Below are 14,842 nucleotides of genomic sequence, written 5' to 3' on the forward strand. Positions count from 1 at the left end.
ACTTCAGTGTAGGAAGGTAGTGTGCGGTGTAGGATGGTGGTGTAGTGTAGGGGACCATGGTCCAGTGTGTAGCTTAGGGCCATAGTGCAGTGTAGGGGATCATGGTGCAGTGTAGGGGAGCATGGTGCAGTGTCGTGTAAGACGGTGCAGGTGAAAACCTGAGTGGGCCGTTCTTGCCCCGCAGGATAGCGAAGCTGTCGTTCCAGCTTCCGTTGCTCACGCAACTTCTTCACCTCCACCGCATGGGCATCCAACAGCAGCATCTGTTAACGACACATGCCCACAAGCGCACACACACAAACATACCCAGGAACACACACGTACACAGAACACGCACTGTCAGCTGGTTTTAAATAACGTTGACCATCCTAAACGTTTCCATAGAAGGCACCTGTTGTCTGGCGCAGATGCAGAGTCCAGTTTCACGAAGTCTCTCACAACAATTGAGCCCTGTGACTCAAACCAAGCCTGTGATTGAACTGAGCTCTGGTGGAATGAAGCGAGCTCCATGGAGGAGCGGGGGTGGAAAGTGCGGTGCCCTCAGCCCCGCAAGCGCAGCCAACGTGGCCGGCACGGGGTCCCACACGGATCGTCACATTCTGGCCTTGCGGCCACGAATACTGGGAGCGCAAGGATGGCTTTCATCATTGGGCACCGCAGAGGCACTTTTGTGGGTTCACTGGGGTCAGGTAGGTGACTGCACAGCTGGTGCGGTGGGATGCGAGTTGGCTGTCAACACTGGCCATAATGATCCAACTAACAAGGGTTCAACTCTGCCCTAGCTCATTAACCTCGCCCTTTAAAGTATCTAAGACTGGCTTTTCACAATGACTTTCAGCAGCCACTCAACAGATTATAGCCCTATCACTAATAATTCAGCTCAAACCTCCTTCATGAACAAATTAACTAGGACCAAAAGTAGCACACGTGGGTTATAACCATACCCCACTGTTGGTCAGCTCATAACTCTTAACTAGTGTCATCTTGACCAGCAGCTAGGAAAGAGACCATCTGGTTATCAGTTTGGTAGTATTTGCATATGCATGAGGGTGTGCCAGTAGACTGTAGGCTTTTTATAGGATCTTTGTGCGTTTGGTGTGGAAAGCAGTTGTGCAGATACTGGTGACCTGGATTTGATCCCAGGCCATTGATAAATTTATTGTCAACATGCATGCTTCATTGTCAACATGCATGCTTCATGTGTGTATATAATAAAAGACTGAACAATACCCTCCTCCAGGAAGGGGTGTCTCAATAGCGCTCTACACATGCCAAGCTACATACTGTGCGTCTTAAACATTTTAAAAATCAACTAAACAATGTATTAGTTTACCTACTGAGATATGTAGCTCTTTCAGAAGCAACCTGGCCACAAATGATAGTTCAACCAAGTCTCTTATCATGTGGAAAATTATAGCACGCTAAATACTCTAACCGCATGACGTAAATTCTAAATGTGGAGGGAAAAACCAGAGGACCCATGGAAAAATCTACACGACCATGGGGAGAATATGCAAACTCCAAATATACAGGTGGCAGGGTAGGAATCGAACCCACGCCCTCCTGTTTACCAGGCGAGGGAGTAAACATCTTGCCACCACGCCACGGTAGTGAGATCAAAGGGAGCCCTCAGTGAGTTGTTTCTGTACGGCACAAGGTGACTCGGCACCACCTGGGCCTGCAAGCGGGCATTAGTCTGCCTGCCAGAAGGTGGTGTTTTAAAGTACAATACATCACCTGGTGGTCTTCGTAGGCCGGGTTGTAAGAGAGGCCTGGGAGTGGAGCTTCTACAGCTGGGACACGAGATGGCTTTTCCAGCATCAGAATGTGTGGCTGTAAATGAAAAACCATGCAAGATCCGACCAGCAAAGAGCACACAACTGCATTAACAGAAATACATCAACCCACAGAACCACAGACACGTACAGACAAGCAACTACACAAACATTCACAACCACAAACAGAACCAAATTAATACACCATAACCACATGACACTAAACACAGCCATCGACTGAGGCATGCATATAAAGAGGTGGTCCAAGTGGTGAGTCAGGGTATGAAGGACTGTGCAGTGAATGTGGTAAAGCCCTGGAAAGAATTGGGTGGTTAAAAGAGTACCAAGAACACTGACCCCACATGGGTGGGAATGCCAGGAAATAGTGATCAATAAGTATCGAAATGAGCATGTAGCATGAGTCATTATATGGTGAGAGTGAGAATTTTGAAAGCGGTACATACAGGCGGTGAATGCGTACAAGCAGCATGCGCCAACAGCGAGGCTGTGAGTAGGGCTCACCTTCACCCGTTTGCGCTTGGTTTGTTCAAGAAACCAATCATCCTGGCCCTGCAGCTCCTTGCCCAGGGGCCCTGAACCACACGGCGACATCACAATCACATTTCTTTAGAACTGCTTTGTGTTTAGTTTTTTGTCCTTCCCCCGCACCTCCCTACGTACGGTGCTGAAGGAGTTCAACGATCTTGTTTCATATAATTTTTGTTTAACAATTGAGTGTACATTTCATATATTGAATGTTTAATGCACAAATAAATTATGGATATAGTTAATTACATTGTAGTGTAATTGGAAGCACTGCGTGCATACTGACATATCTTAAACCTGGGCATCTCTTGCTCAATGCTCGACATGACCAAAGAGCCCCTTTGGTTACCTGACTACATCTAGCCATGCAGGTGGCTTGGTAGCTCAGAGGGCTGATACTATGCTGGAGCAGTGAGCAGGAATTGCTGAGAAACTGGTTTCAAATCTGCATCCCCGCCACGAGCGATTCAACAAAGTGGTAAATTTTACGACGGAGTTAATGGTCTCTGCTCAGCCACCAATGACTGCAGAAAAAAAGTATATAACACTTTAGTTTATCATCTAATTCCGCATATTTTAGTTCCCAAAGATGAAATATTTTAGTATGATTGACATTCTATAAGCACTCTGAACAGAGTACATCATGAAAGGTGTACGACCAAAAATGGAGAAAAGACCAATTGAATCTAATTCAAAAGCAGTTATGTGCCATCATATACCTGGGCGAGTCTTTGTCCCAATGTTGAGTTTTTAATGTACATTTCAAAACCTCGTGACTAAATTACCGCAACAGCACCAATTGAAATATAGCTGTATAAACAAAGCAACAACAAGAATCACTGGCCGCAACAGCTGCCAGACAACAGCCCCGACTGGAGGTGGGTGGCCTCACCGTTGGTATCCCACAAGTCATAGAATGGGCGCTCTGCCTTCCCTGGCTCGGGCGGGGCGCTGGCTCGCTTCCGCGCTGCACGTGCCCGCGCAAGCAGCAGCCTCTCGGCACGAGCGTCGGCGCCGGAGTTGGGCCCGTACCGCTCGCACCGCGCCACACGCCGGCGTGCGCGACGTGCGCCAGGGACTTGCTGCACGCTCAGGCTGGACAGCGCCATGCTCGTATAAAACACCACTCCCCTTGAATATGCGTGCAGCATTAATTCCTTAATTGTAATTTGTCGATAAAAAACACCTGCAATTACAAAGGTCCCTCATTTTGTGTTAGAGACTGACGGTCAGAGTGCTTTCTGTCAGCACGTATTAGGCCACGGTGGTGAGATGTCAACTACCTCGCCTGGCATCCAGGTCGTGGGATCGATCCCGACCCTGACGCCTGTATATTTGGAGATTACATGTACGTCTCCCCGTGGTCACATGGATTTTTCTCCGGGTCCTCCGGTTGACCCCTCCACATTTAGAAACAGGCGTTTAAGAGTATTTGGCTGCTATGAATTTCCACATGATCTGCCAATTTTGTTGAGCTATCAGCAGTCGTGTTAAGAGCACCATGCCTGAAAACCTTGGTCTCGCAAGTGCTTAAGTTCATACAAAGCATCAGGCACTCATTTAAGGTTGAATAGACGTAAGGCATGCACAGAGCATATAGAGATATCACTTGCTGTTGCTGGCTTAGAATCAAATCCATAATGGTAGAATTCTAACCCCACACACGAACCACTGACATATTACTCACTATGTACACTCACAAAAGTAGACATATCCTATACACAATAACGCTATTATATATGAATATACACATTATAATACTGTGCACATTGTTAAAACACTAGTGCGATTAGTTTAAAGATTAACTTTTTTTCTTAACACACTCACAATATCACGACCAAATGACTTATTTTAGATTTATAGACTACCGGGCCACGTTCTGATCGTGAGAACCAATTTAGTTTGGTAGTGGCAAAGCCATGCATACATGGTAAAACCTTCGTCTCCACGCCACTGCACCAGGTACAGGACTGTCGTTGTTTTAAGGATAAATCTCGAGGAACACTCACTTTAGGGGGGTGTCTACTCCGGAGCTGGGCTGCAGAATGAGATCGATTTTCAAGGGCCTATCCCGGCCCTTGTTCGAATTTTGGTCTGTAGGGGGACAAAGGCAGTCAATACAATCTTAAACGACTGAGTTATCGAGTAAAAATTGAAGAGCAAAAAATGGGTAGCGGTTATACAGTTTGGCTTGTGATATAATTCTTTACTTTAAAAAATGTTTTAATGCACGTGTTATACCGTCTACAATATGGTCAGCGGTGTAAAGTTAAGTGTCTAGTTGATCGGTTTATTTACGAGTAGTGCTAGGATCTCGCTGGCTAATGCGATTAGTTTAAAATTTGATTTGCTCGTGATTTTGGTTAGCGACAGGTTATAGCTGGTGCGGTTTGGGTTACGTGTCTGATGTGAACATTTCACTTTCTGTTTACAGCCCCTTGTGAGACTCAAGCATGCGTATGCTTTTATATTATCGGCGAAAACGTACCTTTTGGTTTATTTTTGGTGTCTAAGAAGAAAATGCTTGCATCCGGCTGATCTTTCACCAGGCCCCTGTACAAAGAGACACGCGGCAAAGGCGGCGCGACATTGTCACTTCGGTAAAACCAAAGCCGATAATTCACACGCGCGCCGACTATTCTGAATCACACGACATAGCGGAGCATTTATAACATAATTGTATTAATTGGTTCCCGTTTTAATTGAAAGGCCTCAATCCCACGAACAAGGCGTGGTGTGGGGGGGGGGGGTGAGTCGCAGCCCTCAGCTCCGCGGGCATCGAGTCGCGCTCGGCGGCAGGTAAACCAAGCAAGGCAGGCTTGCATTCGCGGCCTGGCATCATAACCGCTCGTGGTCTCACCCCGTGGTCCGCTCCTGCAGCCTCACGTCCTCCAGGAACTCCTCGACGTCCGTGACATCGCTGTACTTGACCCAGTTCTTCTTCTTGTTCTTATTAATTTTTTTCCGTTTCGGCCGCGCCTCGGCCACTTGCGCACCACGTTGCTCCGCCATCTTGTCCACCGGAAGGAACGACGCGACGTCACTTCCTGCCTCGTGGGGGGCCGCGAATTTCTTGGGTTTCTAACGGGGGGGGGGGCGATGCCAGAGCAGAGGGATTCCCTCCAGCTCCAGCGTCTTTGTTCAATCAGAACCAGTGGACTTGTCTGTCTGTCTGCTCACGCAATCCTTGCAGCGCTTTTAACTCACAAACTGTTGGGTGGACGTCTCTACAAAACACACAGGTACAACACACGAAGTCTCCGGACGATAACGCGCTATTTGTTTTTCACCCTCCATCGAATGTAAACTAATTAAAACACTTTGTTATAATTTGCGGATGCGGAAAGGCCTACTCGCGGTCGCGCCAAGAAAGCCCATGCGGCGACGTGAGGGAGCTTCGCCTTAAAAAGGCAAAGAAACTACGGAAGAACAACACTGAGGTAAAGTCTGAACAGTGTGATGTCCTCTCCTCCTCCCCCCCCCCCCACCTAAATGTGTGCAGTTACTGCTATAGAGTCGGTAGATACTACTGTAGAGTCGGTAGATACTACTGTAGAGTCGGTAGATACTACTGTAGAGTCGGTAGATACTACTGTAGAGTCGGTAGATACTAATGTAGAGTCGGTAGATACTAATGTAGAGTCGGTAGATACTAATATAGAGTCGGTATATACTATTATAGAGTTAATAGTTACCACTATAGTCACTAGATACTACTATAGATTAATTATATACTACTATATGCCTTAGATACTACTGTAGAGTAAGTAGATACTACTATATGGTCGGTAGATACTATTATAGAGTCGGTAGATACTAGTATAGAGTAAACAGTTACCACTATAGTCAGTAGATACTACTATAGATTCACTATATACTACTATAGGCCTTAGATACTACTGTAGAGTCAGTAGATACTACTATAGATTCACTATATACTACTATAGGCCTTACATACTACTGTAGAGTCAGTAGATACTATTATAGAGTCAGTAGATACTAATGTAGAGTCGGTAGATACTATTATAGAGTTAATAGTTACCATTATAGTCAGTAGATACTACTATAGATTCATTATATACTACTATAGGCCTTGGATACTACTGTAGTCGGTAGATACTACAAACAGATACCACTACAGTCAGTATATACTATTTGGTTCTTTCGGTAAAGTCACGTAGATAGAAAAAGAATAGATCACGACGTTTCGATTGCAACACAAGCAACCGTCTTCAGGTGAGAGAGAGAAACAGGCTGCTGAGACGAGGCATTATATAGACCCGAGAGAGGGGGGAGGGGGGGTGCCACATCGGGCAAGAGGGAGGGGGAAGCTCGGTGAAGGCCGAGCTCGGCTAGGGTCCGGAAATTAGCTTGTAAATGTAAGCTCGGTGAGGGCCACGTCCTTCCAATGATTGCTTAATTTGTATCCATCTCGGTTTAAGTTATGTCTGTGTTTATATATCTGGATGGCTTTATGAACAAATCTTTGATGGTAGCCCAAACGTTTGCATAGTACCTTGATCTTGGAAAAAACAATTTCGTGTGAGCCCACAGCGTTAAAAAAGAGATCAGCCACGGCAGAAGTATTGGTTCTGCCATGTTTCAAATCTACCTTGTGTTCGCGAACAAGGTCAGAGACATGTCGATTTGTTTCCCCAATGTAACTGCTACCGCAGGCACAACTTAGTTTATAGACACCAGGGTATTGCATGTCAGGAATCACATTCTTCACAGATGGCACATACCAAAAAGATACAGAGCAGGGGCTACCAAAAGGATCTATTATATTTCTATTTACGTGATGTTACGAAAAGAACCAAAGAGTATGAATTCCTGCAGTCACGAAAGCTTCAAATCAAGATCAGTATATACTGTTGCAGAGTCAGCAGATACTGCTATAGAGTCAGCCGATACTACTATAGAGTTAGTCGATACTACTACGGTCAGTAGATACGACTGTACAGTCAATAGATACAACTACAGAGTCAGCAGATATGAGTATAGAGTCAGTAGATACTACTGTAGAGCCAGAAACGACTATAGAGTCCACTAGATACTACTGACTATTGTATGTAGGGTGAGTAGGTATATATACGTAAAGTCACGTAGAACCTATCTACGTGACTTTACCGAAAGACCCAAGAATATTAATTTCTGCAGTCACGAAAGCTTTAAGTCAAATTAAAATTGGCTGTGGGGGGGGGGGGGTAAAAAGATTTTTGGAGGTGGGGGGTTGACAATTTTTGGAAACCTTTTATATCAACTATTTATCCCCTACATTCTATTACTTTTTTATTCAGGACTTCTGCAAGCCTCTTATAATTTTGTTGACGGATAAATGGACAGACAAACGGAACGCCGGGCTTTCACAATAGCTTAGTATTTGTTTATGTACATGTTATATAAGACAAGTTTTGAAATATATTTTCTCTTCGAGCAAAGCCGGGTACTTCCTGCTATCTTACTTATAAACGTCATTTTTTGTCTAGCAACACAAACGAGCTTGCTGAGTGGTGACGGGAGGGAGGTTCTCCTTGGCGGAAAAATGCCAAAAAGAAAAAAATCAAGGCTCTCCCAGAAAAAAAAACACGGAAAGAGAATGGTGCCGTGGTGCGTACCGACAGTGGAGGAGCAGCGGCTTTCTCAACAACTAACAAACAACGAAGGCACCTCAGCCTTCGTTGAGGAAACTGAAGAGCATTGTGCATGGAGACAAGCTACAGACAATATAGTTACTTCTGCACATGCACACGCTGAGATGAATCCTGAACAGTGTACATGTATACAAGCTACAGACTGTACAGTTACTTCTGCAGATGCACACGCCGAGGTAAATCCTAAACAGTGTGCATGGAGACAAGCTAGAGACTGCACAGCCACTTCTGCACCCCAGGCTGAGGAAACACCAGAACAACGGGAAACTCGAAAAGCCAGGGCACGCACAGTCACTGCAGAAGCACGGGCTATGGAAACTACTGCGCAACGTGAATCTCGACAAACCAGGGACCGCACAGTCACTGCAGAAGCACGGGCTATGGAAACTACTGCGCAACGTGAATCTCGACAAGCCAGGGACCGCATAGCCACTGCAGCAGCACGGGCTAAGGAAACTACTGCACAACGTGAATCTCGACAAGCCAGGGACCGCGCAGCCACTGCAGCAGCACGGGCTGAAGAAAACCCCGAACATCGTGCATCTCTACAAGTCAGGGACCACACAGTCACTGCAGCAGCACGGGCTGAAGAAACCCTGAACATCGTGCACCTCGACAAGCCAGGGACCGCACAGTCACTGCAGCAGCACGGATTGAAGAACACCCTGAACGTCGTGCATCTCGACAAGCCAGGGACCGCACAGACACTGCAGCAGCACGGTCTGAAGACCACCTTGAACATCATGCATCTCGACAAACCAGGGACCGCACAGTCACTGCAGCAGCACGGATTGAAGAACACCCTGAACGTCGTGCATCTCGACAAGCCAGGGACCGCACAGACACTGCAGCAGCACGGTCTGAAGACCACCTTGAACATCATGCATCTCGACAAACCAGGGACCGCACAGTCACTGCAGCAGCACGGATTGAAAAACACCCTGAACATCGTGTATCTCGACAAGCCAGGGATTGGACAGTCACTGCAGCAGCACGGGCTGAAGAAAACCCTGAACTTCGTGCATCTTGACAAGCCAGGGATTATACAGGCACTGCAGCAGCGCAGGCTCAATAAAACCCTGAACTTCGTGCATCTCAACAAGCCAGGAACCGCACAGCCACTGCAGCAGCACGGGCTGAAGAACACCCTGAACTTCGTGCATCTCAACAAGCCAGGGACCGCACAGACACTGCAGCAGCACGGGCTCAATAAAACCCTGAACTTCGTGCATCTAAATAAGCCAGGGACCGCACAGACACTGCAGCAGCAAGGGCTCAATAAAACCCTGAACATCGTGCATCTTGACAAGCCAGGGACCGCACAGACACTGCAGCAGCACGGATTGAAGAACACCCTGAACTTCGTGCATCCTGACAAGCCAGGGACCGCACAGACACTGCAGCAGCAAGGGCTGAAGACAACCTTGAACATCGTGCATCTCGACAAGCCAGGGACTGCACAGTCACTGCAGCAGCACGGATTGAAGAACACCCTGAACTTCGTGCATCTCGATAAGCCAGGGACCACACAGTCACTGCAACAGCACGGATTGAAGAACACCCTGAACTTCGTGTATCTCGACAAGCCAGGGACCGCACAGACACTGCAGCAGCACGGATTGAAGAACACCCTGAACTTCGTGCATCTCGACAAGCCAGGGACCGCACAGACACTACAGCAGCACGGATTGAAGAACACCCTAAACTTTGTGCATCTCGACAAGCCAGAGACCGCACAGACACTGCAGCAGCATGGATTGAATAACACCCTGAACTTTGTGCATCTCGACAAGCCAGGGACCGCACAGACACTGCAGCAGCAAGGATTGAAGAACACCCTGAACTTTGTGCATCTCGACAGGCCAGGGGCCGCACAGACACTGCAGCAGCACGGATTGAAGAACACCCTGAACTTCGTGCATCTTGACAAGCCAGGGACCGCACAGACACTGCAGCAGCACGGATTGAAGAACACCCTGAACTTTGTGCATCTCGACAAGCCAGGGGCCGCACAGACACTGCAGCAGCACGGATTGAAGAACACCCTGAACTTCGTGCATCTTGACAAGCCAGAGAACGCACAGACACTGCAGCAGCACGGATTGAAGAACACCCTGAACGTCGTGCATCTTGACAAGCCAGGGACTGCACAATCATTGCAGCAGCACGGGCTGCAGAAAACCCTGGACATCGTGCATCTCGACAAGCCAGGGACCGCACAGACACTGCAGCAGCACAGGCTGAGGAACCCCAAAATAAAAAAATGGTACGTCATAGGCAATTCTATCATGCTGCTGGATCAAGAACAAGAAGAAATAACCCGGATTAAAACAGAGCAGGATTAAATTACCAATCTGAGATCGATTATTATCAGTCCATGGTGATATTAGGCTCTATATCAATTACTTGCGAAGAATGCGGTACTAAAATGTGGAAAGGAGAATCCAAGGGAATGTGCTGCAGTGATGGAAAAGTCAAACTTTGCCTTGTGCACCCCGCCCCCTGAGCCACTGAAATCCTTGGTATCTGGCCATACTTCTGTAAACACTTTCTGACCAACATCAGGAAGTACAATTCCTGCTTTCAAATGACTTCTTTTGGTTGTTGTATATATGCCCCTTTTCCAAAATTTATATTGAGTAATTCTGCCAATATTTTTGTTGTAATAATCGATCTGGGTGTTGCATGGGGCAAAAAAGGGTGAAATAATACACCCCTCATAACTCAAGAATGAGAAGCACGGATCCCTGGCGATACAGACTCGGAACAAAGGTTAATAAAACCCTCAGAATACCTGCGTTAACAACTATGGTAGATCACACATCTTGGTTAAACATAAACCAAATCATAATTATGAAGTATTAGACCTAGGGTCATTCAGAAGAGATACACGGCGAATTAGGTCAATCACACACGACAAGATACAATGCATTCCATAGAATCAGAGCCTCCCCAACTGCCTTTGTCTTCCAGCAGCACATGGTAGCAATAAACTATGTAGGCAGGGAGGGCGCCTCCCCTTTATATATCAAACACCATGAAGAAATTCCAAACCACGATGGAAGTGCTGTAAACATACGAAGATTAAGGGTGATATATAATATTTATTTTTCTCTCTTTAAACCCGTAAGAGTGAACGGAAAAAATGGAGACAAGAGGACACACTTCAAAAGACAGCGCCCCTCTTTGTGAGAGACAACAAGAAAAATGTAACACCCCCAACTGTGAGGGAAGATAAGGGGGGAACGCAGCTGAACAAAGGACAAAAGGAACTTACCCCCCTGCTGCTTCCAGATTAATTATGGCAGAAAATAAAAAAACAGTCGCTCTACTCGGAGGGGCAACTAGCAGCTGTAATCACAAAGGAGAGAGAATTCAAAGGGATTTCCGTTTCCTTTGTGAAAGACGCGCCGAGGGGGGAGAATTTCAGATATAAGCAAGGACAGAACACACAATTTAGTTGTGCAAGTGGCAGGCTCCGGGAATATGCCCCCGTGACAGGTACTCGCAGTACTACCATAATACCACGTGGGCAAGAGTGTCGGCGCTGGCGACCAGCGGACGAGCTGCGAGCGCAATCGTGCATCACCGAAGGAGAGCACGGAGAAGGAGAAAGAGCGCGTAACCAGCGCAACCGAGGAAAAATGTTGGCGCTGGCGATCAACGGACGAGCTGCGAGTGCAATCGGGCACCTTCAAAGACGAGCATTGCGCCTGCAACAGAGAGGCCTGGAGTTGCTGCCAAGAGAGAGAGCGCTATGTGTATGACACGCCCACACACACCGACTCACCGCCTGGCAGGGAACCACTTAACTCAAAAAGTGGAGCACAACAACAATACACCCGCACACACACAACGCACATATTGGGACTAATACGATTGCTCCGAAAGTTATCTTTGTGTTTCAAAAAGGGTGGTCATCTAAAGTGGGTGCATTAAATAATAGCTGATCGTGAAAAGCATTGCTGCCCATTGAATTACATGGATATGGTCGTTTAGAAGTATTTTAGTCATTCGTTTTCGTTAATTGTATAACTGTACCAATGAATTCATTGATGAAACGAAACATTTATAAACATCTATGTTACGAATCTCCACATTCACAGAGATACTATTGTGTTAAAATCTTTCCTTTGATCACAGAATCTTGCCTACAAATTTATTGAAGCCCTTAGCCAATTGATAAGCATTAGACAAGCAGGCACACTGACGCACACCATTGTTCCAAGACATTTTGTTAATTGCATAATCTTATCAATGAATTCATTGAGGTCTTCTTTTGCCTTCGGCACATTTTTTTATTACTGTTCGTATTAATATTGTCACATAAAAGGTTTTTCCTGTCGCCATGTATGGTTGCTTTACTCTGAGGAATTAGCCGATTGTTCTCTTACCCAGTTTAATAAACGTAACCATTGAAGGTGAAATGTATGGATCAATGAGGAGAACATCTCCAGGAGTACTGTGTTGACATTCCTCGCATAAGAGTTTGCATATTAGAGTGTTATGTTTTTTGTTGTTGATATTAAAGTTGCTTAACACAGAAGAGTCTGAGTTCATACATAATACTGTATCCTGCAGTGAGATCTGAATTTTGGGACCTGACATAAACACAAACATAATCAGTTAAAGTTAAAGCGAGAATCATTGTATTATCATGATGGATAAACAACCCTAGACAACGAATCCAAGCCTAATTATTATAAATTACATACACTTGCATAACTTCATACAATTACACCTTCATTTTATTGTTACTATGGGAAATATGCCGAGGCAACGAAGCAGAGCATAATTAGCATAAATGGATAATTTGCACAAGTACTTAAATTAGCATATTTTTGGAAACTTACACATTTTTACTTTTCATTGAATATTTATTATTTTTCCAATTTTTTAAGACCTAATATATACAACATGGTGTGCAACAAAGGAGATCGTGGAGCCAGGATTTATGCCCACCTTCAAAGTTCAAGACTAAGTCTATCATCGATTCGGATCCATTCAACCACTGCCTGGTGAAGAGCACAAGTTTATTCAGATATACTTCATGGGAGATGATGGCCAGCAAGGTAACCAGCAATGCAGCAATATTCCTGGTGCCAGACTAGAAATTGTTCTCTCATTCCATGTTCAACCAACACAATTTATTGATTTCAAGTTTCAAACATGCAGCACAACAAGTCTCAGTGCATCCAAGGTGTAAAGGGGTGGAGCATGCACGGAAGATCAATGCCCCAACTTGTGGTGAGGTTGCTGTTCGTATGGTGGGCGAAGAACATGGTAAGAGAGACATTGTGCTTCGATACCAAGGCAACACCACCAAACGGATTCCTGAGACAAACGGAGCATATGATGCCCTACAATACCCCCTGATAGACAACACCATCAAACGAATTCCTGAGACAAACAGAGCATATGATGCCCCATTTACTGTGGCGTGGGCAAAATGGGTACCACTTCCAGATTCCTCAATTTATCAAAGCAATGCGCCAAAATCATCCTGACAAAACCGTCTCCTCTAAGTACTTCTATTCCTTCATGCTCATGGACAGAGGAGCAAACCTGCATATTAAGGTGCGCCAACCTTTTTCACCAGTATGTTGTGGATGAGTATGCCAAATTTGAGAGTGAGCGCCTTCTTTACATTAAACACAATCAAAAACGCCTGCGTGTAGAACAGCATGTTCATCCCAGGGATGCTATCAATGCTGATGGAAATTCATTATTTTGCCCTCATCCTTCACAGGTGGACCAAGATACACGCATGAGAGGACTCACGATGCAATGACCTACGTCAGGCAATATGGCAGAGCCCGATCTCTTTATCACCTTCACTTGCGATCCAAAATAGAAGGAGATCCAGGTTGAGCTTTATCAAAACCAAAAGCCAACAGAGAGACACGACATCATTGCAAGGGTGTTTAAACTCAAAGTTGATCAACTCGCAAGGCTTATTATGACAAAGGAAGGCGGCATCTTTGGGATGACAAGATGTAACTTGCACACCATTGAGTGGCAAAAAACGTGGTCTTCCTCATGCCCACATATTGCTATGGTTAAGGGAAAACAATTCATGCAAGTGAAATTAACAGATTTGTAAGTGCTGAGCTACCTGACCCCAAGAAAGATGTGGTCTGCAAGCAAATGGTCCATCGCCCATGTGGGGAGCTCAATCCAAATTCACCATCTATGCAAGACCGCAAGTGCACCAAGAAGTATCCACACGAGGATATAGCGGATGGTTATCCTCTATATCGTCGCAGAAAAACTGAAGGTGGTGGATTTGAAACAACGCTCAGACCTGGCACTAACTCTGAAATGAAGGTTGACAACCAGCGGATAATTCCCTACTGCCCTCTTCTGTGCAAGATCTTTGAGGCCCACATTAACGTGGAATTCTGAAATTCTGTGAAAGCCATAAAATGTTTGCAAATGCATCAACAAAGGGTCTGAAATGGCTGTGTTTGCCTTACAAAAAGAGGGGAAAGTGTGGATGAAGTTAAATTTTTTTGACGAAGGAAGATATATCAGCAGCAACGAGGCCATTTGGAGAATTCTTGGCTTCCCCGTCCACGAGGGTTCTCCCCGTCAGCGGTCTATTTGGTAGTTCACCTCGAAAATGGTTAACGCATCTACTTCACCCGAATTAAATGCCCAACAATAGGCCCTGCCTCCACGAGATACGACCCTTATGGCGTATTTTTTTTTATGCCAAAGTGACCCATTTGCTTGCAACCTGCTCTATCATAAAATTCCCTCCTACTATACCTGGACTGCTAAAAAGAAAATGGAAGCGACGTGCTTGTGACAGTGAATCTGATGCCTTCGGAAGAGTCTACACAGTTCTTCCCAACAATCAGGAGT

The 14,842-nt window shown here is 45.7% G+C and overlaps 2 protein-coding genes across 2 annotated transcripts in view; one reads left to right on the forward strand and one right to left on the reverse strand.

Annotated features, from left to right (window-relative positions):
• Positions 1 to 5,370, reverse strand: part of NOP53 (NOP53 ribosome biogenesis factor) — an 11,171-nt gene extending 5,801 nt beyond the window's left edge. Inside the window, exons 1-7 of the mRNA XM_078608743.1 lie at positions 5,182 to 5,370; positions 4,810 to 4,874; positions 4,331 to 4,415; positions 3,214 to 3,416; positions 2,298 to 2,368; positions 1,738 to 1,833; positions 159 to 263 (exon numbers count right to left, since the gene is read on the reverse strand). Coding sequence (XP_078464869.1) covers positions 159 to 263; positions 1,738 to 1,833; positions 2,298 to 2,368; positions 3,214 to 3,416; positions 4,331 to 4,415; positions 4,810 to 4,874; positions 5,182 to 5,333 — 777 coding nt within the window. The 5' untranslated portion in view covers positions 5,334 to 5,370. The remainder of the gene's footprint in view (positions 1 to 158; positions 264 to 1,737; positions 1,834 to 2,297; positions 2,369 to 3,213; positions 3,417 to 4,330; positions 4,416 to 4,809; positions 4,875 to 5,181) is intronic.
• A 43-nt stretch (positions 5,371 to 5,413) lies between these two features.
• Positions 5,414 to 11,287, forward strand: LOC144728956 (uncharacterized). Its single transcript, XM_078608742.1, has 3 exons — positions 5,414 to 5,563; positions 5,669 to 5,761; positions 7,811 to 11,287. The coding sequence occupies exon 3, from the start codon at positions 7,867 to 7,869 to the stop codon at positions 10,318 to 10,320; it is 2,454 nt and encodes an 817-aa protein (XP_078464868.1). The 5' UTR covers positions 5,414 to 5,563; positions 5,669 to 5,761; positions 7,811 to 7,866; the 3' UTR covers positions 10,321 to 11,287.
• Positions 11,288 to 14,842: the final 3,555 nt, after the last annotated feature.

This window comes from Lampetra planeri, chromosome 30 (assembly GCF_965212315.1).
Source record: "Lampetra planeri chromosome 30, kcLamPlan1.2.h2, whole genome shotgun sequence".
Lineage (NCBI taxonomy): Eukaryota > Metazoa > Chordata > Hyperoartia > Petromyzontiformes > Petromyzontidae > Lampetra > Lampetra planeri.

Coding starts and splice junctions, on each gene's coding strand:
- LOC144728956 (XM_078608742.1), top strand. CDS start 7,867: ATGCCAAAAAGAAAAAAATCAAGGCTCTCCCAGAAAAAAAAACACGGA.